Here is a 27,950-nt window from a genome sequence, read left to right as displayed (position 1 = left end):
GCCAGAGGAGGTTTGGAACTTGACATTCAGCATCCCGTTTGCCACTGCATGGCTGAGATGCTGTGGTTGATATAACTTTGACTTTGCAATACTATCAGCAGCAGTTGGAAATGAGTACTTTGCATAAACTGTAACCCAGTCTCGACTGTTGGCTGCTGCCTTAGTGCCTTGAGGTGGTGGCCAGTGTGTCACGTGCTCGTCACTGTTTGTGGGTTAAAAAAAACAAACAAACCCCCAGATAAAATAAGTTACTGACTGTCAGACAATAGCCAAAGGTTTTTAAGTGCATCTTTACACAAATGTGTTGCTGCTTTTACACTCTATATAGATGCTGGATTGGTATACTAAAGCACACCAGAAGGTTTCTGATAGCTTAAGTCGTATCTCTTATTTATAGATTCATTTATATGTAAATATTAGTTTATAGAGGTTGGCAGGAACTCTGAAGTGATATTCAGAGTGGATGGTGAGGAGTAACACTGCTTTACACTCTTTCCCTGTGAATCTTAAAGCCCCAGTCACACACAGGCCAAGAGACCAGTTTGTGACCTCTTGGCAACCACTAAAAGCCTATAATTTGCCAGGTGAGTGGCATCTGGGAATGTGCACATTTCTTTAGTGAGCACTGATGGATACTATGTAGCGAGGTTCAGTGACATTGTGGGAAAATGCCCACAATAAGTAAAACAGAGTGGAGCAAATGTGGAAAATTGTTGCTTAAAGTCACTTGTTTGTCAATCGTGGTTAAGAGGGCAATTTTATTGTTGAAAGGTCGCTGTTTGCTCACAGCAAGCACATTTTTGTGATGAGACCCACATGTAAAAATGTAAAATGTGAATAACATGTTAGCTTTTGGACTAATTTTAGCTTCCATTTCTGTCTTAAATTCAGTTTAGCTTCTTCGACTGCAGGGAAAGAAGAAAATAAGGAGCAGAGATTCAGACATCCTTTCAAACCTTGAAGTGTCTTGCTTTTGCGCCGACGTTGGCTCAGCATTTAACCCAAGAAATTATTTGCTCTCCTTGATTCTCTTTAGTATTCAGAGCTATCTGAGTGTGGGTGTTTTTTTTTTTTTTTTTTTTTTTTTTTTTTTTCCCCCCCTCTCTCTCTCTGTGATATCTTTCTCTTGCGTGCCAAAAATAAAACGGGAGCCCACGCTGTATACTAAAACAAACACACTGTTTAAGTAGATTGTCTCCTTCCTGTACAGGAGGCATGAGTTTCCATTCCAGATGCCGTGTGCGTGGATGGAATGGCCCATGCCTTTTCCCTCGGCATTTGTTGTGATTGGCCCGCGCTATTCTGAGGACACTAACTTGGTTAATTTGTAATCATGCTTCCGGACGTGAGATCACATTAAAAAAAAAAAAAGACCATAATGCGTGCGCGCGAACACACACACAAATACACTCTTACTCGTAACAGAGCGTCATCATGGCCTTTTGCTCTATTAACTCTGGTCTTTTCTTCAGTTCTCGTCTTTGTCTTCAGACAGATCCCAGTGTATTCCCTCTATCTCATGTAGTCCCGATTCATGCACACATACCTAACCGTAAGCTATCAGATTAGCTTTATGGGACAGTGCTGTTTTGTTGTTGTTTTTAAATAGATGTTTTCATCAGTTAAGCAGTGCTGCTCATAATTCACTGCCTCCAATTAGCTTTTTAGCCAGTAGCAATAAATGTTTCTGTTGTTTGCTGGTAAGTCAGGTTTCTATAGTTACTGAATGCTTGTGCTTTGAAGCTCTCAGCACAGTGTTAGCATGGGAGTGCATGTCCACCAGAGTGTTTTTTCTGCTTTGACCCAGCATCACATCCTACTTGTAGAAGTGCTGACAAACAGTGGAGGACATGTTGATACTGCTGCTCCCCTGTGTGTTTGTACCTGTTTATACCATAGTATGATTAAAAACCAGTGAAAAGTGAAAATTTGGGTAAATATTGTCTTAGTAGATGTCAGCAACAAAAGGCCTAAAGACCAGTTGACAACCACTAGTCACTAAGGACAAATGAGGTTTCCATGACCAGTTGCGGGTGATTGCTAGAGGTGTTGTCTTTAGGTGAAAATGGTCACAAACAGTCAGTACTGGACCAGAAGCCTCCTTGCAACTGCATATAGTTGGTATGGAAGATGACAACACTTGATTACTATTTGTGAAAGTGAAGAGTGGCACACAAACCAGAAATAAAGACTGTTCGCTTTCAAAGTTCTACTTTGCTGTATTCCATACAAACTATGGGTTACCTTAGCATTTTGCCAGTGGCTAAAGCAATTGGCAGCCTCCAACCTCCACTCTCCACCTGGTTGGCAAACAGATATTTGTTTTCCAAGCGATGAGCCACGGGGTCACCGACTAACCTGTAGGCCTGTGTAGCTGAGGCTTTAGGTTTAAGTGATTATTGGATGCTGTGTGTGTTCTTTTTTTGTGTATTTGATTTTTTATTTTTTATTTTTTAATGCTGCGTCTGTGACTCGCATCCAAGCGATATGACTGAAGCAAAATGACTGAATTTGGTGCACCTTTTACAAGAAACTGGGCATGGCCACGGAATCACTGGAAAAGTTGTCATGGATGTTGCCATGGACAATGCCTCCTCTGGGCTAAGCAGGAGAGGGATTGTCCTGCTTGTTTTAACCTGTACAGTGTAGGCCAGCGGTCCACAACCCCCGGGCCATCGACCAGTACTGGTCCGTGAGTTGTTTGGTACTGGGCCACGAGAGTTAAGGCTCGGGTGTGAGATTTATGATTTTCGGGGTTTCTTTTATCTTTTTTTTTTTTTTTTAAAAAATCATTTTTATCTTTAACTTGGTTTCCCTGGGTCTTTTCCTGTGTGTTATGAATAAATCTTCTTTTTTTGGGTACTGGTACTGGTTTTATTTTGTTGTATTTATCCCTGTTATCTTTAACGGCCGGTCAGTGAAAATGTTGTGGGACATAAACCGGTCCATGGTGCAAAAAAGGTTGGGGACCGCTGGTGTAGGCTGCATAGTTGATGGTATGGGTGGTGGATCAGTGCTCATGGCATTGGTGACGTCTGTGAAGGCACAATTATCCGTGAAAGAGACTGGTTTTAAAGCAAGCCATAGGCGGGGGGGGGGGGCAATTGCCAAAAATTTGTGGTGTTTGTTGTGCCACTCCAATATTAGTGGCCCCCATATGGCCACCCCTATGAAAAACCTCTGGAAGCACCACTGGCCATAGGAATGCTTTGCTATAAGCAAGAGAATATCAAATAACATTTTCTTACAGTGGTATTTGTTTAAAAAAAAAAAGTCTAGAGATTGTCCACGAGGGATAAATTTATATTATGACCATGCTTTAAGATCACCGCATCTCTTTGATGGAGGATTCGCTTCGTGGAAAACTTTGTGTGTAGTGTCTGAACATGCTGCACACAAGGATGAGCACAAAGAGAACAATTTGTTTGAGTGATAACACTGTGAGAGTTCTGTGATTATCATGGGAATAGATGTGGAAGCAGAGGGGATATAACAGCTAGAGTCTGTCCTGTGGGTAAAAGAACTGAGCTGTACTGACCCTCCCACAAGTGATAAATGGTAGAGGTTAGTGCCAGTGGAAATCACCTCATGTCGTTATATGAGCCGGCTTAATTTCCTAGGCTTTCACTGCTTTCCTTTCTCTCATTCCTCTTGGTTCTGTCTCGCTATTATTCGTGTTTTTTTTTTTTTTTGTTTTTTTTTTTTTTTACTCATACTGGCCTCTCTTTGCCCTTATTTCCCCTTTTTGTTTTTCTCTTCTCCCTACTTTTTATTCTTGACTTGTTGATGTTTCTATTTTTTTTCCTACCAGATTTTACATCACAAAAGGCATCATTTGTACTTGGAGCTAATAAAAGAATGTCTGCTAGCCAAATGAATTACCCACACCAATGCGTGGATCTCTCTACTGAAAACATTGGCCCTTGTTCTGGTAGGCTAAAGTACAGCTATATTCTCACATTGCACAGTTGTAGACAGGCCTTCCCTTAATTGGGGTCTATTGGTTTTACCACTGCTAGTTCCAACCAGTTGTAAAGGATTAGGGGTGGGTGCAAGAGAGAGAGAGAGCGACAGTGCAGTTATCCTGTGTGAGGTCGCGTATTGAAGGTCACCGCAGGGGAACAGGCCACGCTTTGAGCTCTGCAGTGACTGGCTGGTCGATACGGTGTCCTAGCTGCTGCCCTACTTCTAACTGGGCAGACACACACAGGCAGCTGAACAAGTGAGCACTAGTAGAATCAGAGAATTCAGACTATAAATGCTGGAATTTTCTCTGCAGTAAAACTATTGGAAGGGTTTCATGGAATAGCAAGTACATCCCAGCTGCGTCACAGGAAGTGTTGCTACTAGCAGACATTTAGAAATTAAAGAAAGTAAGGATCTATATATTGGCTAAATATGAATATAATACAAGCACATATTGCCCCCCTGAAATAATAGGAGTATATCAGCAAAGCAAATATTGTTTAAACAATTTCAACCTTTCACAGGTGGAAAAGAGCTGAAAACACAGTAAAGGAGGTCTTTACATTACAGTTCACATGTTGTAATGTGTGAAGTGCAGAAAAAAAAGTTGTCCTTAGTTGGCTGGATGGCTATGTGGTTTCCCACAGCGTCAGCACAGTGTATGGATCCACGTTTGATTTGGAACAAATTTTAAACTAGATGCCCTTCCTGATGTAACTCTCCTATTTATCGGGGCTTGGGACCAGCACTAGGAGTACACTAGTTTTGATTCCCCTGAGGCTGGATATGGGTCTCCTCCTGCTCTCGAATTGCTGATATCTTGCATCTAAAGTGACCGTTTTAACCACTAGATCATGGAGCCACTGTGAGAATTGAAATTCATCGGGAAGTCAAGCAGACATGCAAACAGTCACATCAGGACAGTGTTGTTTCACTCAAATCTAACAAGTAATCTAGAAGGAGGGATTCTTGCAGAAATGGCGGGGCGCTCGAAAATGATGAATACGATCTGGCACAGAGCAGTTGAGACACATTTTTTCTAAACACCGGGTCTCTGTGGCTTTTAAACCCCAAAACACGCTGTGCCAAAAATTGGTCCACCCCAAGGATTGGGTCCCCGACACAAACAGAGTAACATAGTGTACGCTGTTAAGTGCCGGGAGGATTGCCGGGATTTATACATCGGGGAAACCAAACAACCTCTGGCAAAGCGGATGGTACAACACAGAAGAGCTACCTCGTCAGGCCAGGACTCTGCAGTCTATTTACACCTACAGGCCAGTGGACACTCTTTCAATGATGAGGATGTACACATCCTGGACAGGGAGGAACGCTGGTTTGAGCGAGGAGTCAAGGAGGCCATTTACGTGAAAAGGGAAGGACCATCTCTGAATCGAGGAGGGGGCCTAAGGGTACATCTTTCACCATCTTACAATGCTGTGATTGCAGCCATTCCCCAACTGTCTGTGAATGGTATGCATGACCATTGATCAGTGGGCTTTGATCAATGGTCATGAGAATTTGCATAATTAAGATTAAGGAACTGACCTCCCAGCCCATTGTTCCTTCACTGGGCTGGTTTCAGTCATTATTCAAATGTACTGTTTATAAGATTGGGGGAAACCTGCAGTCAGCTGAGACTGAAGAAGTCACCTGGATGAGCGACGAAACATTTCTCCCACAAAACGCTACGTCCAGATGAACACAATCAACCCTTGGAGATCTGGCACAGTTCGGGTGAACTCTGGTGATCATTAGGTGATCATGTGTTGCCAGTTGTACTAAAATCTAAGCATTCATTTTTGTTCCACAATGAATCCTGTCAACTGTGGAGAGATGGACATCGAAAAGATAATCGGTTAGCTAGAAAACAAAACCGAGTGGTTCGGGGGTTGTGGTCAGTACAGGTTTTTCAGTGAGAAGGGAGATTTTTACTTTAACCTCCATTTAAATTCGTTTCTATTTCAATCAGGCTGAAGTCAGTCTAAAATTCTTATAGTTGAGCTTAGGTTATGCAACTGTTATGGGAATGCAATTTTCCAACTATAATAAATCCAAATGAATAGACACAGGGTCTGCAGCAGACCATAGAAAGTAGACCAGCAACCATTTTTCACAGAGAGGCCTTGGCTCAAGTCACTTTGCTATTCTTTAAGGGAAAAACATAGAAGAAGCAGTTCGAACTCAGACAAGCTGTGAATAATTACAACCACTTTATTGGGCAGCATGTCTTTTGTCATGTCTCTCTCCCCTCAACCGCAACCAATCGTTTTCATATCAGTTCAGTTCAATTTTATTTATACATCACCAAATCAAAACAAGAGTCACCTCAAGGCGCTTTAGATTATTAGTTAAAGCAGTGGTTCCCAAACTTTTTGCTAGGCCCCCCTTTGTTTTACAAGAAAATCCTCGCGCCCCCCCCCACCACCAAAACCCCGGCGCACAAACACATCCTCCAAGCACACACACCATTGCGGTTTATTTCACACCTCAAACATTTAGTAAACAATTAAGCAAATACAAGTAAACTGCAATAGTAGTAGTTAGTAATAAAATACACTACAAAGTCGTGATTTGGCACTATATAAATAAAATGTAGTTAAATTGGTTTATTGAAACTGTAATAAACTGTTGCAGCTCAGGGTGGCTGTGGCTACAATGTAGCTTGCCATCACCAGTGTGTGAATGGGTGGATGACTGGATGTGTAAAGCGCTTTGGGCTCATTAGGGACTAGTAAAGCGCTATTATAAATACAGGCCATTTACCATTTACCATATTTTCACTGTTTTTGGTGGGAGTTCAGTTCTGTCTGATGGCTGATGCAAAACAGCTTCTTTTTTCTAGTTTTAAATCACAAAGCAGCTGATAAACTGCAAGTTAAGTTTGCAAATGGTTATTATATAGACTAGGATGTGTAGAGGGTGTTTAAAGGCAAAAAAGTGGGTAATATGCGATCTGTCTTTTTAGAGCGTTCATTTAGAGGGAAAAACTTGTAAGGAAGTAACGTAGTAATGAAGAGTGTATTGTAATTGTGGAGACCTGTTATGCAGAGAAAAATGGAAGTTATTAAAAAGTCTTGGTTTAGCCTTCTTTGGGAAAATTATGCAAGTGATGGAGTATCTTGCAGGTCTTTGCCTCATCACTCATTTCTTTTGCTGTGATGATGATTCATTGTCTTTCTAAATAAGCAGCCATAGTACTTGCTGCATGACAAGGATTTATTCTCCATCTAATGGGCAGCTTCAGTACACGCTGCATGATAATGAAGAAATTTTTCACGGGACCTGTCGGTTCCATCATACGTGAGCTCTTTACAGGAAATGAAGTCACTGGCATTGAAGGGGTCTGGACATTGCAGAGGCAGATGGTTTCTATATTTGGGAGTTTTGTGAAGAGGCCTTTAAGTATAATCTCGGTGTCGGTACAGTTTGGAATGGACAACATTTTAGATGATCTTCTCACTGGATTCACAAGTGTTACAGTTATCCTCATCATCATCAGTTTGTTTAGTCATCTTTCATTAGCTGCAGGGAAGCGTGTGAGAATGCAACAGTTGGCCATGTGGGTAGAAAAGTTCAGAGTAGAAATGAGCCGACTCACTGCTTTGTCAAAGCAGCATGGTTACCACCGAGTACTGTGCTCTTTGAGTGAGACATGGAAGTGTGCAGTAGCTAAATGACTAGCAGCATCTGTTAACAGAGGAAATGGGGTTCTGCACAATCCTCCGAGTTCACCGCATGGCATTTCTCAGACCCCGTGGGAATTGTTTTCTTTACAGTTGCCCGGTTTCCTTTTCTTACAGGGGAAACTGTAATCTTTACCAGATATCTGATGTAATGAAATCTGTGATGTGATTTAGAATCCCTAAACAGGAGAAATGTATCCTCCCTGCTGACACAAAATCGGATTATTGAACATTGCTCATCTAGGTTATTTATGACACGCTCATGTTTTTCTCCACCCCCCCCTCTCCTATGTAAATATGAGTCTCACACAAATGGCCAATAGCAAACACACATACATTTAGAAAGAACACAGACACACTTTAACTCCCACACACGCTGCCTGTCAAGGAGTTTGGCTCGGCATCACGTAAACAAGAGGTTGACAAACACGGCATGAGACGAGAAAGACGTCGGGGTTGTTTTTGATGTTGCAGGAAGAACTTAGCCGTGAAGTCGACCTGTGTTGTAGAGGGGGGGATGAAGTGAGGACACCAAGCAAGTCCAATCTAGGTTATCCACAGACATCAAGGCCAGAGAGGAAGGCGGCCAAGGAGAGGGGGAGGAAACAGTTCGGTCCAACTACAGCTTTATATTTGGATGTCTTTTATACATATATATGTTTGGGAATGCAATGCTCTTACTCATACATAAATGTTCTCTGTACTTAATGATATAATCATATATCATATGGTAAAGTAAATCGGTATTTATAATTTATATATGATCAGCCCTTTTATGTGCAAAAAAGGCTTCATTTGAGACAAAGGTGAATCATCCAGCTCTGTTGTCATCTTTTCTCATACAGAAGTGGGGAATAGAGAAATCACGTGTTCCTGTTAGTTGCTAGTTTCATTTTGGATGCCTGTGCCGTGGTTTCCCCTTCTCTTTTTCCTTAGCCAGAAGCTTGAATAGCCTGTTAACATCTGCAGATCGGCTGGAGGCCACAAAAATCGACCTTCCTTTATGCTCAAGTAAAAGAGTGTTGTGGAAAATACGGCAGTGAATGGGAACAGTGAGAGGCCAGTGCGAAGCAGCTGATTTTCCCTCTCTCTCCCGCTCTGTCTCTCTTATTCTCCGAACTCCCCCACCCCATGCCCCCACTGCTTTCGTGAAAGGAGCTATTGTCTCTGGCCTGGATTGAAAAACTCACACAGTACTTTTCCTTTGAGGACTTAAAAAACTTGCGTAAATGAAAAGCGGTTTGCAGTTCATGTCCAGTGCGTACAGTACGCGTGCAGACTTTTCTGTCCACACACATGCTTCTTCACACACACCTTCTTAAACCAAAAACACAACACATCCTCATCCACATGGGTCATATAAGGCCGCTGACAGGTGTGTGTGTGTGTGTGTGTGTGTGTGAGAGAGTGACAGCTCGAGTCTGCTGAGAAATCTCAGATTCCAGGCCCTCTTAGTCTGCTGGCCGCCGAGCAAAGCTCCGCCTCTCTTTACCTCCACTGCCCCCCTTCTCTTGTCACCCAGAGCCTGACACATGCAGACCAGCTCTGATCGCTGCTCATCACACTGTGTGGAGGCCTGTCACAACAGTCCGTTGTGCTGCTTGCGATAACTTAGTTTGGAGAAATCCCTGATCTCTGGATGAGGCATGTAAACATGGGACCTGTAGCTAAACTTTTACGGGCCTTGGAGGAGTTTTGAGGTCAGAGTGGGAGGGTTAAACTCTCCGGGCTGGACTAAAGCAACCTGCAGCCATGGCTGGACGTCAAGACCGACCCAAAGCGGCCACTCTGCCGTCCCGTTCCTGCAGCAGCGTCCCGGGGACCGGTCGATTGCAGAGGCGCATGGCCTTGTGCAGGATGGAGGACTGCACCTTTGACAGCTTTGAGTTGCTTTACAGTGGAGCTGTCGATAATTTCAAAAGCCATAAAAGTAACCTCAACCTCAGTAAGTTTGCCATCTTTGGAATATAAGCCGGACGTGACTAACACAAGCCAGCCTGTTTTAAAAGTGTTCTGAGGTCTGTAAGGTGCTCTAAACTTTACATTTTAAATTGCTGAATCCATGGAGGTATTTAAAGGTTACATGTAAGTGTGAATGATTTGATTTTTCCTCAGTTTATCAAAGAAGTTTTAACCAGATGAGGTATGTTTTTGTCACATTTGAGTTGGGAACCAGGACTCATCTGTCCAGCTAAATATAGCATCTCTACCTCAGTAGTGGATCAGGACCATAAAAAATTCATTGTATAGGTTTGGGCTCTACTAGCTCTAATAATGGTGTGACGAGACAAAAATGAAAAATTACATGTATGCTTTGATTTAGGAAATTTCTGTATAGTGGTTATTATTGTCACAAATCCTCATCAGCATTCAGGAATGCAAACATTTAGTTTTATTTTGGCTTTTTGACTCCAATTATTCAAAAAAGAAACTGCTATGTGTCTGCGTAACACAAATCTGGATACAGGGCACAGAAATCCCGCCCACCTTTTGTTTAAGAGGGGCAGCCAATTGGAAGAAAGCCGGCCTGAAGCGAGAGTAGACTTAAAGTAAGAGGGGATTGAAGTGCTGCATTAGGGCCCAATATGAAATGGTTAAGAATTACTTTGAAGTGTGAGTCATGCAACGCTACTCCAGTACAATTTAAAAAATGTGCATAACGATTCCTTTTAACCTGGTACAAATAAAACACCGTTAAGCAGTGCAGAACCTCCATCATTTCCATAATCTGCCCTCAGCATCCAAACCTTCCTTATAAAATAATGTATCATGTGTAAAGTTCATAGTGATGTTTTTGTAGCTTTTCTACAGATATTATGGTTTCATTCAAAGTCTGCAAAGAACAGAAGGTCAGCATGATTAAAAGTGACATCTCTTTGCATGGCATTTAGCTAATCCCCTGTCTGTGTTACACATAAATGGTCTAGTTACTAGCTTTCGTAATGGCTGAAGAGACCCTGTGATGTGGCAATCCAGGATGAAGATTTATATATAGAAGTCAGCAATCCAGTTTTAGGTGCAGAACAGGCATGTTGACAGTATTATTAATATGCTATCTGATGTAGAGGGCCTCTGTGGAACAGAAAAAAACAGATTGTACTCTATCCTTCCTCGTCCGACACACATAGCGTACAGTGCCAAGCTGTGCTGTATCACACACTTGTGGCCCCACTTCCAGTGCAGTGTTATGGACTCTGCAGCATCTCTATTTCTGGTGTTTTGAAGGTTATGGACAATGTGGAAGGAAACTACAGAGAGGGAATACATGCACGGGAAGGAGTGGAGCATGGGAGAAAGAAATTGGGGGTGGGGTGCAGGGAGTGGTTGTACGGAGCGGCAGCGTACGAGTGGGCATTAGTGGTAAAAAGCTGTGAAAACCACCCAAGTCATCTTATTAAGAAAGAGATCCTGTGGTTGGTTTGGTTATCATGTTACTTGACTTGAAGGTCCTTCAGCAGTTTCATCGGACTGCTCATCAGTGTTGTGGAAATAATGCAGATATTGTGGTAGAAACCAAAGCAGACCTAATGTTGCAGACACTGCTCCAGGTGATCACAGATGTTGCTTCAAGTCTGTGATCATGTTTCCAGCTTATTTACCACTTGTGGCTCCTCCTCACCAAAAGTTAATGCAGGTTGTTTTCAGAGTATTGTCATTATCAATTCCTTTTCTGTACAGAGTGACTTTGCTTATGTTACACTAAACTCAAAGCTAAACTACTGCTTGTATCATACCCGCTGCTGCTGCTAGTCTTTTAATGTAATAGGTTTAAAGTTGGCTGCAGATCTTATGGCACAGGGCAACCATTAAGCAGCTTAAGCCCATTGCGACCTTTGGCCTGTGTTTTGCTTACTGTTATGTACACAGAGGCACGTTTTCATACATATTTGAATGCTGTGCCGATGGGAGGAGAGACACAGCCACTGTTGAATGTATGAGAGGAGTCATTTTGCATTTTGGGAAGTAAGAGATAAAATGATGGTTTGTTTTTCTTTAATGCACCACTGCAGAGGATTTTCAAAAGGAAGACTTCAAAGAGAGCCAAATTTTCCCAAACTGCTCTGAGTAAACTAGAAATGCAGAAGAAGAATCTGAGGCAGACGCATTATACTGGATGTATGTCCTCTCTCAGAGGCAGCACCCCAGGTTGAAGCCAGCGCTGTAGCTGCAGGAGGTTCTGCCAATGAATGTTTTATTAGTGTTAATGGGATGTAATAAAGGACTAGAGTGAGCTATGAGGCTGGGTGATGAGAAAGAGAAAGTGGCAGCTACAGTCTTGTAATCTGAATCCTCTCCTCGGGTGTGCGATGTTCTGAGAAAAGTGGGTGATTGGGGAGTTGCGCTGCTTTCATTGCTTTCTTTACTTTCAGCACTTTGCTACTTCAAGAACATGTTGCACCCGTTTCAGGTGATGTTTCTCGTTTTTAACTGAGACACCAACTTGTGTGCTTTTGAGGGTGTTCACAATGGAAGTGGTGCTACAGCAGGGCATGATTGTCCTCGAAGAGGCTTTGCTGATAATCAGAAATATTTCTCTTTAAGGTGGACTCGATCTGTCCTTTTGATTTTTGCGATTGCTTATTCGAGCATCTAATGGGTAAGTGGGTACTGATTGACGGGTGCACGTGCACACATTTCTGGCCTTCTCTTCTCCAATATTCATGTGCTCCTTTATTCAGGGGCAATAGAGTGTGAGACAGTGCTGATTTTGCACCCCAGGCTTTGAAAGTGCCGTTACCTGAAACCAATTGAAGCCATCACATGATTGACAAGGAGGAAGTGAGGAGGAGAGGTGAAGGTTATAGGCTATAAACAGGAGGGATAAAAGCAATATTTTTTTATTGGATTGAATTCTTTTACTGAAAATGGCATTGCACATAAATTTAAATCTTGCTTCTTATGTGCCTTTTTGTGACCCTGAGCATGTGAGAGTATGAATCTCATCATTTAAGAAAAATTAAATGTTACTGATATAGCATCTTTTATATTTTAAAGTAAAGCACATACAATATATCAGATGACCCTCTGGCGACAAACTTGGCGACAGTGGGAAGGAAAAAGTGCCTTTTAACAGGAAGAAACCTCTGGCAGTACCAGGGTCAGGGATCAGGATGAGCCATTAAAGATAACATAACAAGTTCCACATTGTGTCTTTTGTCCTGTCTTCCTCCCCTCACCCCCAACTAGATGGCAACTCCTCCCTAACCCTGGTTCTGCTGGAGGTTTCTTCCTGTTTAAAGGGAGTTCTTGATCTCCACTTTCACCAAGTTTTCTCATAGAGGGTCATGTGATTGTTAGGGTCTTTTCTCTTTTACAGTAGAGTCTTTACCTTACAATATAAAGGTGTGATAGAAGTAAAATCGACTTGAATTAGATTGAATTAAATTTTCTGACCTCCAGTGTTTGTGTTGTTTTGTTTTCTCCAGAGGAGGAACTGAGGAAGCTGCGGGACGAGACCAGCGTGGACTCCCTGCGGCAGGAGCTCGAGAGGGAGCGAAGCAAAAGGATAGACCTGGAGCAGAAGATGAGCGATTTGCTCAAAACCAGGTGAGACGAGAAGACGGGACTGCAGAGTGAAGCACATGACGGGAAATGAGAGGACAAATGTATGAAAAGGGAAGTAATAGTTATGAAATGAAAGGAAAGGGTGACGCTGCACTTTGTAACAGTTCAGCTCAGCAGAGTTTACCACGGGGCAAGTTGGATGACGAGGGTGCCGGTGCTGCCCAAGGTTTCTGTTATAAATAGAAGCATCAACAGCTTGGTAGGCAGGAAATTCCACAAGGGGGTGTGTGTGTGTGTGTGTGCGTGCGTGCGTGCATGCATGCGTGCGTGTTATTAGGGAGATGGAAAAAGGGAGAGGGAGGAAAGAAAACGAAAGGAGTCACGCGCTTGTCTGAATCTCCTCGCTGTCACACAGATGCTATCCTGGTGACAGGAAAAACCCACGCCTCTTGGCATCTACTGGGATACCCTTTACACTTGCGGGTGTGCATGTCTCTCTCTCATGTACTGTGTGTGTGGAAATGTTAGCTTGAATGCCCATGGGAAATTCTGCTGGTATTCTTCAAGTGATTGCCAGCGCTGAAACATGGCCTCAGGACTATCGAAAGCAGTTTAGGAATTTGTAAGAGGTGAAGTTAATGTACTGTGACCTGCAAGTTTTCCACTGTTAATACTTTGTCAGCAATATCCAGCATGAGCATAACAGACAGCAAACATTTCTTCTTCACTGGTATATGATTGGAATAAACAGTAAAACAAAGCATTAACACATTCTGGAGAAGCCTTCTCTTTAGGGAGAAGATCAATTCTGTCTTACGCTAGAATTTCCTGTCCATTACAAAGAAATATGACTGCAATTAAAGCCTTATAGATAAAAGAGCAACAAGTTTGCCGGTGCCAGTTTGCTCTAAATGTTGTTTCATCCATTTGTAACTACCACTGCAGTGCCTGTTCACGACGTTTTATGGAATAAGAAGGGCTGTAGGGATGCACTTATTGAATGTGTATGTTTGTAGCTGTGCAGGATGGGTGATTTGTGGGTAGGCCCTCCCTAAAGGACCAATGAGTGATTTCAGATTTGTCATTGAGATTTATTTAAGTCAGACTGATGCAGATGCCTTCAGTTTTTGCAGGATATGGATAGCTGAATTAATGTGTCTGAAATTAAAGGAGGATGTTTGCTGTACCTTATCACCCTTTTTCATTTTTGTTGGCACTGATCCTTTTGTCTCATTGTGTGAGATTTTAACAGTAACCTTACTCACTGTGATAACAGGCAGAGTGAATCTTTCTAGTCTGGCTCTGTGTATGTCTCTTTGCCTTTTGTGGTGATCCGTTCAGTGCAGCAGCTTTCAACATGCTGGCTCATGTACTTCTTAAAGTGTGAGATTGCAGTTCTGACAATACAGAAGTGAGACTGACACATGACAGATCTTTCCCTTAGTTTTTTCGTGACTATGTGTGTGTCTGTCCCTTCCCTTCAGGCTAGAGGACTCTCCACCACAACCTCCCAGAAAGCAGCAGTCGCCCTCAAACAACAGAACAGGTAAGACTCCAAGTGGACGAGAAATGGGGGGGTGAAGGTGGGCGAGTTGGAGTCTAAGGGAGAGGAAATGAGTCCTTGACGTCTTCTGAGTGTGGGAGTAAATCAAGAGGAGAGTTTGCGTGTGTGTGTGCACGTGTGCAGGGGAGGTGAAAGTGTAGGATGCGTGCAACGGAGCGCTCGATGGGAACAGAGTGGGTCGGAAGGGTTTGTGGGTTACTCTAGGACACGAGGCAGTATGTAGTGTGCGTGACAAACACACAGACACATGCACGCAAACAGAGGGGTTTCCTGTGTGTGCTGTCAAGAGCAAGTAAGCAACACAACAAACCACATTAATGCATCGAGGCTGGTTCCTATCATTAGTCCAGATCGTCGCTGTTAAGAATGAGTCGGTTTTCAAAATATTTGCGCGAGGGACAAATGAGACAAGCTCATTAGGGCAATAACGGTCAGATTCTGATATGTGCTTTCTTTTGGTTTCAGGCTGAACAGTTACTCTCATAGGTTGACTTTCAGTGATCCAGGGATTGGTGTGTGTTTGTGTGTGTGAGATATTAGTGAAAGGGAGGGTGAGAGAGTGAGGCTAATTTTGGAAAATGGGTTATGATTGTAGATCACTTCATCTAGGGCAGACATAAGAATATGTTAGGCCGGCTTATGCAGATCCAGGTTTGGTAAAGTGAGGCGGTCAGTTAGTGGCAGCCTGTGAGGACTGCAGCACATCTCCTTCATCCACAGTTTACTGCGGTTCAGCCTGGAGTCTGTTCAGAGATTTTTAGCTCATTTTTCAGCTTTAAATAAATTATAAGATTTGTGTTAAATTGAATCTTCCTTCCTGTAGTTTGACATCAACATCTACATATATAACAAAGAGGTCCAGAGCGTGATCGTGCACCCACGCAAACGATCGCCATCATTTGAAACTTTTAAAGTTGTGTGTTTGCAGAGTCAACCTCCTGCTGCAGCAGTTACAGCACCCTAAACTTTGTAACACATTTCAGTGGTGATGTGGCTGTGATGTCACTAAAGGTCAAACTATAAAGAGCAAAAAAAGGAAAGGAAAAAAAAACCCCCCACATTACCACCATGAAGTGAAAGCGTTGCTATGTTACCCTCAGTCACATGTTAGTTTAAATGAGCTGGCACTCAGCTACCAAAGCCCTGCCGTAGATAATGTGAAAGAGAGAAATCGCGTCTGTTTGGGCCCTGGCAGTGGTGGCTTTGAAAACTGTAAATGTAACTGCTTCTAGCTGAATCGCATCATCTACAGCAGAAAAAACAAACTGTATTCATTCTCATATGGCAATAAATGTCTGAGCAGTCAGGCTGTTAGTCACCTGTGGGTACTACCACAACAAATTAGTGTTCACTTGAAACACCACAGCAGATTAGAGCTCTAGTTTTTGCTCAGGGGCACTTCAGCATTAGCAGTTGACTGTTGTCCTTGTTTTGACTGGCAAGTATGCAGTTTATGAGGATATCAGGCCCACCAGGCTGTTTTACTGCATGCAGAGAATACTAAGGTTATAAAATCCAGGCAGTTATTTACAGTAAGTCAGCTTATCGTGTAGAAAACACGGATTCATTACACAAAGTGCAAAGTATTTTTTTTTATATATATATTTATTCACATGACAATAGCAAATTTAGCTTTTATGTAACAGCACAGGCTGCAAAGCTCTGTTGGTTCAGCTCACACCTTTCCACACAGCCATGTCCACCTGCCTGTGGTGATCCTGACTGTGTCATTTCTGTGGCTTAACCTGTAACAAGACTTAATAATGCAGAAAAAGCAGACACCATGGCCCAAAGCTCTCCCAATCACGTGCTTAGAAACACAGAAGCAGGCCTGGTGTGAGTCCTTGAATTTGCTCAGCTACCGTTGGATAATCACTGTCTGAGACCAGGCTTAAGTGGTCCAGTCTGGGTCCCATGACAGGGCAGGAGATAGGGTTGGAGTAAGAGTTATTGATAACATAAGCCCATCACATATCAGTGATTTTCTTTTAACAATGCATAATTGTTGGTGCAGGGGATTACAAAACTAAGTCGTGCTTATAGCAGCAAATCAAAGTTGATGTGTTTTCTTTAGCAGAGAAACAGCAGAAGGAAGTGTGGAGTTCACGGCTGCAGAAGTGGCTGTACGAGCGCTTCGGGGTTTACATGGAAGACTTCCGCTTCCAGCCGGAGGAAAGCACAGTGGAGGCTGAGGAACCGCTAAGTGCTAAAAGGTGGGTGAGATGTGGTCCTGAGCAGAACATAACTCCTCGGGTTGTTGAAGAAGATGTGGAATCGGAGTGCCCGGCGAGCATAAAAGTTTGTACCCTCACCCTGTAGCTGTCTCTGGTTTGATTTTGCACAGAGGAAGTGTTTTTTTGTTTTTTTTTCTCATCGTACTTATTTTCTCTCCTCCTCTGTACAGAACAGTGAGTCATTACAGACGAATGAAGGCCAAAGTGTTAACACTTCCCCTCTCACATAAAGCAGCATTTATTTTTTTTTGCGTGTATGTCAGCATCTACGCGTAATCTGACCTTCACTTTCTTTTGTTTTCCATCCAGGTTGACAGAAAACATGAGGCGACTCAGTGAGTATAAGCTTTTACTTGGCATCCTCTACATAATAATGATAATAATAATAATAGTAATGATATCACTAACACACATTCATGCAATACTCTAGTTCTGTGTATTGTAGATCTAATTTTTTTTTCTCCTTTTGAACATTTCGACATGTAGTTAAATATAAAGTCCTGGAAAATTTCACAGTAAAAGCCTGATTCACAAAGATAACCAAAAGTAAAGACATTGCTGCTCTGTCTTTAGCTTTACACTCTCAGTGAATCCCTGTGTCTTTGCTGTTTCAGAGCGAGGAGCCAGACCTGTCACCAACTTCTTAAGGAACCTCTCCGCCTTATCTAATTGGCACTCCGTGTACACCTCAGCTATTGCCTTCATTGTGAGTCTTACACTTCAGACATGTGAATTAATGTTTTAACTTTGTCTAATAATCGCGCTTCGATATTCTCTAAAAGAAAACTTGAGGTTAGTTGTGATACAGGATTACCTGCCATAAACTGCTGATGGCTTCTGCACAGTTTGGGTGTCATTGACAGCTGTGCTGCTTCTGTCATCTGCCGTCTCTGTCACTTTGACACCTTGCACTACATTTTCACCACCCTGCCTTTATTTGACTGCAGTTGCGACTTTTTCCTCTTTTCTCTAAATCGAATCCACAAATAGGTGAGACTTCATAGAGGATGCAGGGCAATTGTGATGAGAGAGAGGAAATTGATGAAGTTGAATTGAATGATTTAGTCGAATTTTGAGATCAAGACTTCTTGCTTGTACTTTACAGCAGTTATTATATGTATTCAGTGTAGTTCCTTATTATCCCAACGTGATTTTTTTTTTTTTTTTTTAAATTTTGGGTCTCTAAAATCAACCAGTCTGGAAAAGGAGTCCGATGATAATTTTGGACAGCAGGTACGACCCTTTTAATAGAAAAGAGTCGTTTCTGTAGTTTTACTCTGACCTAATTGTCTTACAGCTCGTGGCCGGGAGATTAAATGAATATTAAAGTCATGTCTGCTTCACTGTGATGAGTTGCAGTGATTCTGCCAGCGACTGCAGGCCTAATCAGAGCTTCATTAATGTCCAGTCAGTGGTTATGCTAAATCATCCTCAACCCACTGATTATGGCCCTACACCATCTCAGTATCCAGACGTGATGCTGGTTTAGTGTTGACAGGTGACTCAGCGTCTTCCACTGCTGATATATCACCCAAGTATATGCGCTTCAGGCTTACAATGAGCCCCCTGATTCCTCTTTATGTCCATCTTATAATTCATTGCCGTTATTGACTGAAAGAATGTGTCCTCGCTGCTATAAAGTGCTGAATTTAATGCATATCGGTTGTTTATTAAAGAACAACAAACCACGTTAACCTGTGTATATATTGTCCTTTTTTTCCCTTTTGAATCCAGATTTACATGAATGCTGCTTGGCATGGCTGGGCCATTCCCATGTTCCTCTTCCTGGCTATCCTACGCTTGTCCTTAAATTACCTCATTGCCAGGTAAAAACTGTCATTTATTTACAAAAGCAGGATCATTTTTGCCTCAGCTGTTGCTTCACGGTTGAGCTCGATTGTTTGTAAAAGGCTACAGTCCGATTTTCAGCTTTTAGCGTGATTAATTGTGCAAAACACCCACATTAACATCAACTACTGCGGCCACAGCTGTGCTGGTAGTACACAGATGCACACCGCGGCCCTTAGTCACACAGCAAATGTTTGTTAAAACCGCCAGATTTTAAAAACATGCACACATTTGTGCATGTTTGGGGTTGTTGTAATTGTTGCTACAAAAGAGCAGTACTTGGGAGCTCTGATTGAAATCAGAGCTCCCAAGGCTGGAAAAGTCGGTCCTTTAAAGTTGATGTTTTGCATTGAAGGAATAGTTGCCTTATAACATGTGCATTATTTATACCTTCTATTTTTCAGAGGTTGGAGGATCCAGTGGAGCATTGTGCCTGAGGTCTCTGAACCCATGGTAAGATGCCTTCCTGCTGTTGTTGTTGTGCAGGTCAGAATGAAATGCATCCAGGACTGGAGATCAACGTGTGGCTTTTGTGTGTGTGTGTTGTTAAAGGAGCCTCCAAAGGAAGACTTGACTGTGTCTGAGAAGTTTCAGCTTGTACTTGACGTTGCACAAAAAGCACAGGTATAACGAGGTTCATCTAACGATCCAACCGCTGCTCGAAACAAGACAAACTCTTTAATGAGGTGCTTTTAAATCTCTTCCAGAACCTCTTTGGAAAGATGGCTGATGTTTTAGAGAAGATAAAGAAGTGAGTGGTTTTGTTTCAGCCTGACAATCAAGTGTGCAAGAAATGCACATAACTTATATACTGATGTGTATTCTGTCCTCCTCCTGCTGTCTGTTTCAGTCTGTTCATGTGGGTGCAGCCAGAGAGCACCCAGAAACTTTACGTCTGCCTGTGGGTGACTTTCATCACCTCCTGCGTCCTGCCGTACAAACTGCTGGGCTTTATGATTGGTGAGTGATGTTCACAAAGCATCTTTTTGATTGTGACAATACGTGAACTCAGTCACAAACAGATGCAGAACTTGTGGAGCCGTACTCCCTCAGCCTGTGTGGGGAAGCTGTGGGCTATTTGCATATAGATCTTATACATAATTACTACTTTTTAGCATCTCCCAAACCACTATGCACTCAGACTTTCTTGAAAGGTGCTCGGAGCAAACTGTTGGCATAGAAGCTGCTGTCATTTAGCCAAATTTCCATCTAGCACTTCATTTCTCCATTTAAAAGGAATGAATAACCAAAATCAATGTATGCTTAAAAGCTGCACTGGACATTTAAACAAAGTAAATATACTGACATTTATTATTTCAGATCCCATCTAAGATTTCTTCAGTGACTCATTTCAATTGGAGAAACAAAACAGACCACACATTCAGCGTGACTGGGAATGAGGGCTTTCTTTTCTGCGCAGATAGCTAACTGCATTTGGAGACAAAATTAGAGGCAAGGCTGAGATGGTTTGGACATGTGCAGAGAAGGGAGAAAGAATATATTGGACGCTGAGGATGGAGCTGCCAGGCAGGGAGATGAGAGGATGACCTCAGAGGAGGTTCATGGGTGTAGTGAAGGAGGACATGCAGAGGAGGACGGGGTGAGATGGAGGCAGATGATCTAATGGGAGCAGCTGAAAGAAGAAGACAGCTAGCTGAGCACATTGTTACATTGTGAACATGAAATGGAAAAATGTGACAGAGTGCAGAGGAAACCAGTCTGTGTTGGCACAAAGTGACATCGGCAGGCTGTATTGCACCCATCATGGGGAAAATCCCCACATAGTCTGTACATGCAGAGCCACTTCCTTCTGTAGTATGTGTGACTCTGGTTGTGGGTAATTGATACCAACAGGGAAAACAATAAGGAATGGCAGGAGCCTGGAGACCTGGCAACACACGGCAGCTGCATGACAGGCTCCAAATACAAAACAATTATAATAAAAACGTTCCCCCAAAGAGAGTCCAGCCAGTTTGTAAGCGGGCGTCAGCTGGTGGGTCAGTCATCGGAGCCCAGTTCATGTAGTGGAGAAGAAATCTGTGGTCATGTGTGCATCTGTCCCACATCAGTCTCATCGGGAGCTCTTAGGCTGGTTTTCCATCGAGTTTAACTGGAAATTGGAACCTCTACTCATGATTGGAAGCTTTTCATTATTCTGCACTTTATTCTGTAAATCTGCTGTTTTACCATGAGGAGAAAATCTGACTGGTGTATTGTTGGTTATCCAGAGCCTCCGCAGCTCAGCAGAGTCACTTTGAGCTCCAACATATAACTGGCTCAGTGTCTGTATGTGCAAGAATGGGCAAAATGCTGAAACTAGTGACGTCATCAAGGTCAGCGGCAAGGACTACTTTGGGCAGGGGGGCGTCACCTATTTGGGGCATCCCTTTGTCTGTCAGTGAGGCACATCTGAGGGGTTATTTTCACTAAACGGTGTTGCTTTGCATCATTTAACCTCTTTTATTTTATATATTTTTTAAGAATTAATGTGTCTGTGATTACTCTCTTTGCAGGCGTGTACGCCGGCATCAAGTTCTTCATCATAGACTTCCTGTTTAAGAGTTGCCCGAAGCTCCGCGACAAGTATGACACGCCTTACATCGTGTGGAACAGCCTTCCCACCGACCCCCAGCTCAAAGAGAGGACAAACGCCACGGTGTCGAGACGGGTAAGGCGAACAGACCCCAACACCAACCCACACGCGTTTTCTACCACCAACACTGCTTCCTGTCTCAGGTTCTTGATTTTTTATTTTTTTTTAATTAAAATCTTAAATAAGAAAATATTTCCTCCTTTAGCCCATCACAATTTCAAACTTAAAGACCTGAGTTGTTAACAGGTTTATACCACAGAGGCTTTCAGTTGCATTGCAAAACTTCTCCCAGGCTAGAAGTTTGAGTGAATTCACATTATTTGCAGATTAATATATAAGCAATCATCTCAAACACACACACAAGAAGAAAGGCACATATACCACCTCCATGTGGGTGTGGATCATCCATCAGCAGCAGGTCGGGTCCAGTCTTTCATGTTGTCAGCAGTCCACCCACTATAGCCCACCTCCCACTGACTCCCTTTGTGGTGGATAAAAATAGATCAATAAAGTATCAAAACTATGGCGCTAGCAGCCTTAGCCCAATTTCCCTCGGGATGAATAAAGTATGATCAATCAATCAGTATATCACCCCTCCTGTCAATAATGCAATACAATTGAGCCCGTGATTGTTCTGTGTGGCTACCACAAAGTTCCTCTCTTACATGAATGTCTGAGTGTGTGTTTGCTGTGGCCGCAGTCACAGGTCTGCTCTGTCGTTTCTCTCTCTCAGCTCTCTGGCACTGAGAAGGTAGGGCCTCTGGTGTGTCTACTCTACTGTGCTTGTGTGTGCTGCCAGTTCACCACAATGCGTGTGTGTGTGTGTGTGTGTGTGTGTGTGTGTGTGAGTGATGTGTGACACACCTAGTGAGTGGCTGTCAGTAATTTGTGAATGCAGTGGATCAAAATGTCAACAAAACGGTCTGCGATTTTCCTTTTTGCTCTGACACTGCGGTGTTTTTATTCTCTTTTGTTTGAATGATCTTTAAGAGCCTGCAGCCCCGTGACATTTTGGATCCACGAACATAGATGCTTGTGAGAATTGGCAGTGTGTTTACTGAGTAGGCACGTAGAGAAGATTTGACGAGTGTAGTTTCATGTTAGCACATTAATATCGTCCTGTTCCCCTTAAATACACCATAACTGCTGTTAGATCATTAGATTAAAACTCTTATGTAAAGAGGCCTGCATAAAAATGAACCGAACAGTTGATCTTACCATCGAGGTGGTGGCCACAGGCCACTGCTCTCTCCTTCTCCCTCTGACTGATTTTTCTCTAGTTTTACTTTTTTCTCATTGTTCTTGTCACTGCTGTTAGCATGAGATGGACCCGCAGAACAGGCTGTCCATCTCCTTCAGGGTGATGCATCCACGTGTTGTCACAAGAAGGTTTGCTGTCTCCCAGCATAGGAGTGTGGAGGAGGTACTAGGAGCTGGGCCCATTGCAAGAGTAAAGCTGGACAGGGCCATAGATGGGCATCAACCCAGCAGCAGCACCAGTATCTGTTCCTCTGTGTGAGGAGGAACAGGAGGAGTACTGCCAGAGCTCTACAGAATGGCCTCCAGCAAGCTAATCATGTGATAGAATCAGACTGCAAGAGGGTGTTATAAAGTCCTGGTGTTTTTAATTTGACCTGCGCTCACAGCACCATGCAGCTCACGCATTTGCTCGTTGGCTTTTGGGTTTGTTTTTTTTTGTTTTCTTTTTTTTAAGCTTCAGGACCGTGAGGACTTCATGCCACCTCTTGGAGTCTGATTCTGTTAGTTTGATCAGAAACATGCACAGGAAGCCTGCTGCAGGTCATTCTGCAGAGCTTTGGTACAGAAAAGCAGATGTGCTGCTAAACTTATGTAATGCCCGCCTCCTGGTTTCTCCCCCTTTTTCCCGTTGGCACTCGTGGATTTGATGTGTCGTCCTTGAGGAGCTGGACTAGCTCTATAACCTGAGTGGGCTGCAGGTGCAATATCTGCTACCAGCAGTGATGAGGACTCCATCAAAAAGTAGAAGTGGCGTAAAATCAATCAAGAGGCGTGATGGCCCGTTTATGCTCGCCAGTTTTTTCCCACATGACAAAAGTGGAGTCTTTTTGCGCCACCACAGGTTTAAGAAACAATTATGTAACTCTTTCAGTTTTAATGACACATCAACACAGAAGCTCAAAGATTCACAGATTATATATGAGGAGATGTTGAAACAGTATAGGAAGATCAGACTTTCTGGAAAAAATTTTAGACTTCTGCTCCTGTACTGTACCAGCGCTGATGTGGAGGCTTTTCCTGATCATTCAGGAGAGTACTGCAGCGTATATTCACACCCTCAGTGCTGGTATAAATGCTACCAAGCCGTGATGACCTTGCTGTTTGGTTGCAAATTGTGTGGTGAGCGTAAATGGGTGATAAGGAGCGAGCCGGTGTGGCCACCTCCTGCAGAATGACTCCTTTTTGTGGTGTTGCCTCTTCAGTGCACCTGCAGCTGCTTTCATTTACACCGACGCAGCTGAAATGGTAATGGAGTCACAATGGTTTATGCTTGCTAACTGGAGAGATCAGTAACCCTGAAGTTTATCTGACTTTGTCTTGTGACAACCAACGCTGGTGTAAGTAAAACTGTAAAACTGCAGTGGACACGAATGTTTTTGGTAAACGCGTGTTGTAGGTAATTTATGGATGCTGACTTGAATGATGGCCTCACTCTTTGCTTTGCACGTCACTCCTGAGCCTGCTGTGAAGAAAGCGCACATGATGCAACCTCAAAAGTTGGGGAGCTGTTTGAAGTTCGGCCACTTGTCTCTAAAGCTTCGGGATACTGTAGTTCACACAGATTTATAAAACCTCATCCGCTGAGTTTAATGTGACTCTTTCTCTCTGTCCTCCTTTTATGTTCTCACTTTTTTCCCCTCTTTTTTTTTTTTCCTTCCCTCCATCCTCCTTCCCCTCTTCCCTACTACTCTCTCCAGGTCCAGCCGGTGGTTTCTCGTGGAAGCCTCGCCAACGTCCCGTGTGGGGGGAGCAGAGAGGAGGACAGCGGTCGCTCTCACAGCACCAAGAAGGGAGCTTTCCACGAGATTTTCAACCTGCCAGAGTCAGAGCGCCCTCTGCCGGGTAAGAGCAAGTACTACAGTTTTTTATTTATTTATTTATTTATTTCCTTTGGCACCCATTTTTATTTCTGTACATCCAACTTAAAAATGTCTAAAAGCTGGAATCATGTGTTTTCTGTGAATAACGCTCCTTCATCATCTTGTATGCTGTTTGTTCAGTCTGTGAAAATGGCTGGAGGTGTTGCCTGATAAACCGAGACAGGAAGATGCCCACAGACTACATCAGGAACGGGATGCTTTACGTCACGGAGAAGTAAGTGGAACATCTTTGTCTCAGGGGAGAGCTCTATCGCATCAAATCTCTGAGCGGAGGAGAGAAGCAGCACTTCCATTTACAGGTGGAGCAGACGAGAGGAACGAAGATTCATTAGTCCAGAGGAGACGTAGTTTTAAGTTGCGCTGAGCCTCATCTCTCCTCCTCTCTGTGTAGCTCTGTGCAGGGTAGCCTTCCTCCTGAGAACACTCGACTCAAGACTTTATTACACGTCTGTTCAGTTTGGATGGTTTTTTTGGTGTCTCTGTTTCCCTCCTTTCACAAAGCTCTCTGTCTCTCTCAGTTACCTGTGCTTTGAGAGCTCCAGCTCCAGATCGAGCTCCTCAAAGAAGCATAAAGTCATCAAGTTGGTGGACATCACTGACATACAAAAGGTAATGACTCAGTAATACGCATAAGGAATGTCTCGAGGCCAGCAGCCTCTCTAAAACTGGATAATTACTTACTTTAAATATTAATAATGAAACGAATGTAATTCTATTCTGGTGTGTGTGTTTAAAGCAGATATTTCTGGTTTTCTCCTCCACAGTACAAAGTGTTGTCAGTCCTACCAGGAAGTGGGATGGGCATTTCAATAGCCACTCCTTCCACTCAGAAGGTACAGACTTTGTATATTTATTATTATGTTTGCAGTCGTGATTTCATTTGCTTCAGCTGAAGCTCAGTCCAACATCTTAATAATTATCTGCTATAGATGTTGTGTTTTTGTCCTTTCAGTCAGTTTCAGACAAGTCGGCAGTAATTCTCCAGTATTGCATGTGAGAAATCGAAATTCACAAATGTGAGCTGCTGTGGGTTTCTGTGGGCGTTTCATTAAGATTTGATTTACGAGCCGATTAGTTGGCCATCAAGGATGTTACCGGGTAGCTAGGTGACAGAGCTGTAGCATCAATAATTTTCCTACTGAGGAAGTAGAGAAAGAGGTTGGTGAGATTATTGGGAACAGTCATGTCTATAACTTCTGTTCCCTTTCAGTCGATTCACTCGGTACAGCACACGTAGTATTAGATATCACTGCTCCACAGTACTGAGTGAACCGACTGAAAGGGAAGAGCAAAGATTGTAGGTACTGTACAGTGTTTACCACCACATGAACATAGGTATACGCCGATCAGGCATAACATTATCAACACTTATTATCTCTGCATTGTGGCGCCTGTTAGTGGATGCTAATTATTAGTGAGAAAGTGTCCTCAAAGTTGATGTTAAAAAAAATGGGTCACATTGTGATGGCTAGACGACTGGGTCGGAACATTTCCAGAACTGCAGTTCTTGTGGGCTGGTCCAAAGAAGGAATGGTGGTGAACCAGCAACGAGGTCATGGATGCACGTGAGGAGTGAAGACTGGCCCGCGTCGTCCGATCCAACAGACGAGCTTATGTAACTCAAACTGCACAAAACGTTCTGGTTCTGATAGAAAGGGCTCAGAATACAGAACATTGCAGTTTGCTGCAAATCGGGCTGAATAGCTGCAGACCAGCCAGGTGTCCGTGCTGACCTCTGTCCACCACTGAAAGCGCTACCACTGGCATCAGAACAAGACCACGGAGCAATGGAAGAAGGTGACCTGGTCTGATGAATGTTACATCACATGGATGACCTGGCACCAGGATGCACAATGGGGCAAAAGCAAGCCTACAGAAGCAGTGTGATGTTTTGGGCAATGAAATGTTGGGAAACCAGCATATCCAGGTCATCCAACAGTCTAAAGCAGGGGTGCCCAATCCCGGTCCTCGAGAGCTACCGTCCTGCAGCTTTTAGATGCATCCTTGTTCCCACACACCCGAATCAAATGAATGGCTTGTTATCAGGCCTTTGCCAAACATGATGGCATGCTGAAGAGGTAATCAAACCATTTGATTCAGCTGTGTTGGAGTAGGGATGCATCTAAAAGCTGCAGGATAGTAGCTCTCGAGGACTGGGATTGGACAGCCCTGGTTTAAAGCATTGTTGCAGACCATGTATGCTGTTATGAAAACGGTGCTCCCTGATGGCTGTGGTCTCTTTCAGCGGGATAATGCTCCCGCAGCAAAGCAAAAACGGTTCAGGGATGGTTTGGGGAGCACAAGAACATGTTTAACACTCAGATTTCCTCAGATCTCAAGCCCGTCGAGCATCTGCGGGATATGCTGGACGCGCTGGAGGCCCCACCTCACAACATACAGGACTTCAGGGGTCTAGTGGAGTCCATGCCTCGTTGAGTCAGGGTTGTTTTGTCAGCAAAAGGTTTTACTAACACAATATTATTCAGCTGGTCATAATGTTATCTCTAATCAGTTTGTATTTAGATCATCTAAAGGTTGGACTTTGGCGCCCCCAAGTGGAAACTCGCTGTAATTTTTTATGTGCAACTGTTCATTTGTTTATGGTGTAAAATTTCCCTTTATTGGTTGGGATGACAGCGGTTATTACTGTTGTTATTATAATTTTTGTTATTATCAGCTTCTGTTTGAGACTCTTGTTGCTGTCTGTACTCATGATGTGCTAAATTTTTCCAGATAAATTGCTACACTCATTTCCTTTTAAGCTAACTTCCCCCTGATTGGTTGGTTGGCTCTCACATAGAGATAATTTGAACATGTGGGTGGGGCTTCTGTGCTTACAGAGTGTAGGGGGGGGGGGTCTCTCGATGATATCATATAGAGCCAAGAGTAGAAAGAAACCCTCCTAAACAGAATGTGTACAGAAGTTTGAACCCTGAGGTTTTGCTCGCAGGGATTACTTGCACATATGCCGGCCCAAGGCGGGGGCCACGCCAATAAGCTAAACTCAATTTTCTTCTATTAATTTTATTACTTTATAAACATATCGGTGCTTTGCCCTTGGGAAAATTAACTGCCCACCACTGCACTGACCTGTGTTTAAAACCATGCCTGTGTTTGGTATCAGTAGCCCAGTAGCCATCGTCATAACTTAATAATCCCACTTTAATCTTAATAATCTTTTATAATAACTCTATTATCAGGGAAAATATACTCTGATACCATCACAGGGCATGCAACAGTGTGACTGCTGCGTGCTGCTGAGAATGATGCTTTCCTCCATGTTCCAGCTTTACTGAAGAGGTTTTTTATTCCAGTTTAGTTATGTTTGTTGTTGTTTTTTGCCTAGTGCTGCTTTAACTTGGCAGCAGGTTCTATTTTATTTATTTATTTTTACCACAGTAGAAGCACACTAAC

The 27,950-nt window shown here is 43.1% G+C and overlaps 1 protein-coding gene across 8 annotated transcripts in view; it reads left to right on the top strand.

Moving 5' to 3' along the window:
* The window catches only part of gramd4a (GRAM domain containing 4a), a 54,734-nt gene that overhangs the window by 23,425 nt on the left and 3,359 nt on the right, over positions 1–27,950 (top strand). For 4 of the 8 annotated variants that reach the window (XM_026146460.2, XM_080291214.1, XM_026146458.2 and 1 more), the window contains 15 exons: positions 13,079–13,199; positions 14,642–14,703; positions 16,796–16,934; positions 17,265–17,290; positions 17,570–17,661; positions 18,690–18,781; positions 19,208–19,256; positions 19,356–19,427; positions 19,511–19,554; positions 19,654–19,763; positions 21,317–21,471; positions 24,354–24,498; positions 24,657–24,750; positions 25,055–25,145; positions 25,301–25,369. In XM_026146460.2, the coding sequence (XP_026002245.2) occupies positions 13,079–13,199; positions 14,642–14,703; positions 16,796–16,934; positions 17,265–17,290; positions 17,570–17,661; positions 18,690–18,781; positions 19,208–19,256; positions 19,356–19,427; positions 19,511–19,554; positions 19,654–19,763; positions 21,317–21,471; positions 24,354–24,498; positions 24,657–24,750; positions 25,055–25,145; positions 25,301–25,369 (1,361 nt within the window). The other 4 variants (XM_080291211.1, XM_080291213.1, XM_080291212.1 and 1 more) reach the window with 3 other exon arrangements.

The sequence above is a fragment of the Astatotilapia calliptera genome, chromosome 17 (assembly GCF_964374335.1).
Source record: "Astatotilapia calliptera chromosome 17, fAstCal68.1, whole genome shotgun sequence".
Taxonomy (NCBI): Eukaryota; Metazoa; Chordata; class Actinopteri; order Cichliformes; family Cichlidae; genus Astatotilapia; species Astatotilapia calliptera.
The sequence above is the reverse complement of the archived record's forward strand: the minus strand, read 5'-3'. Positions and strand labels throughout refer to the sequence as shown.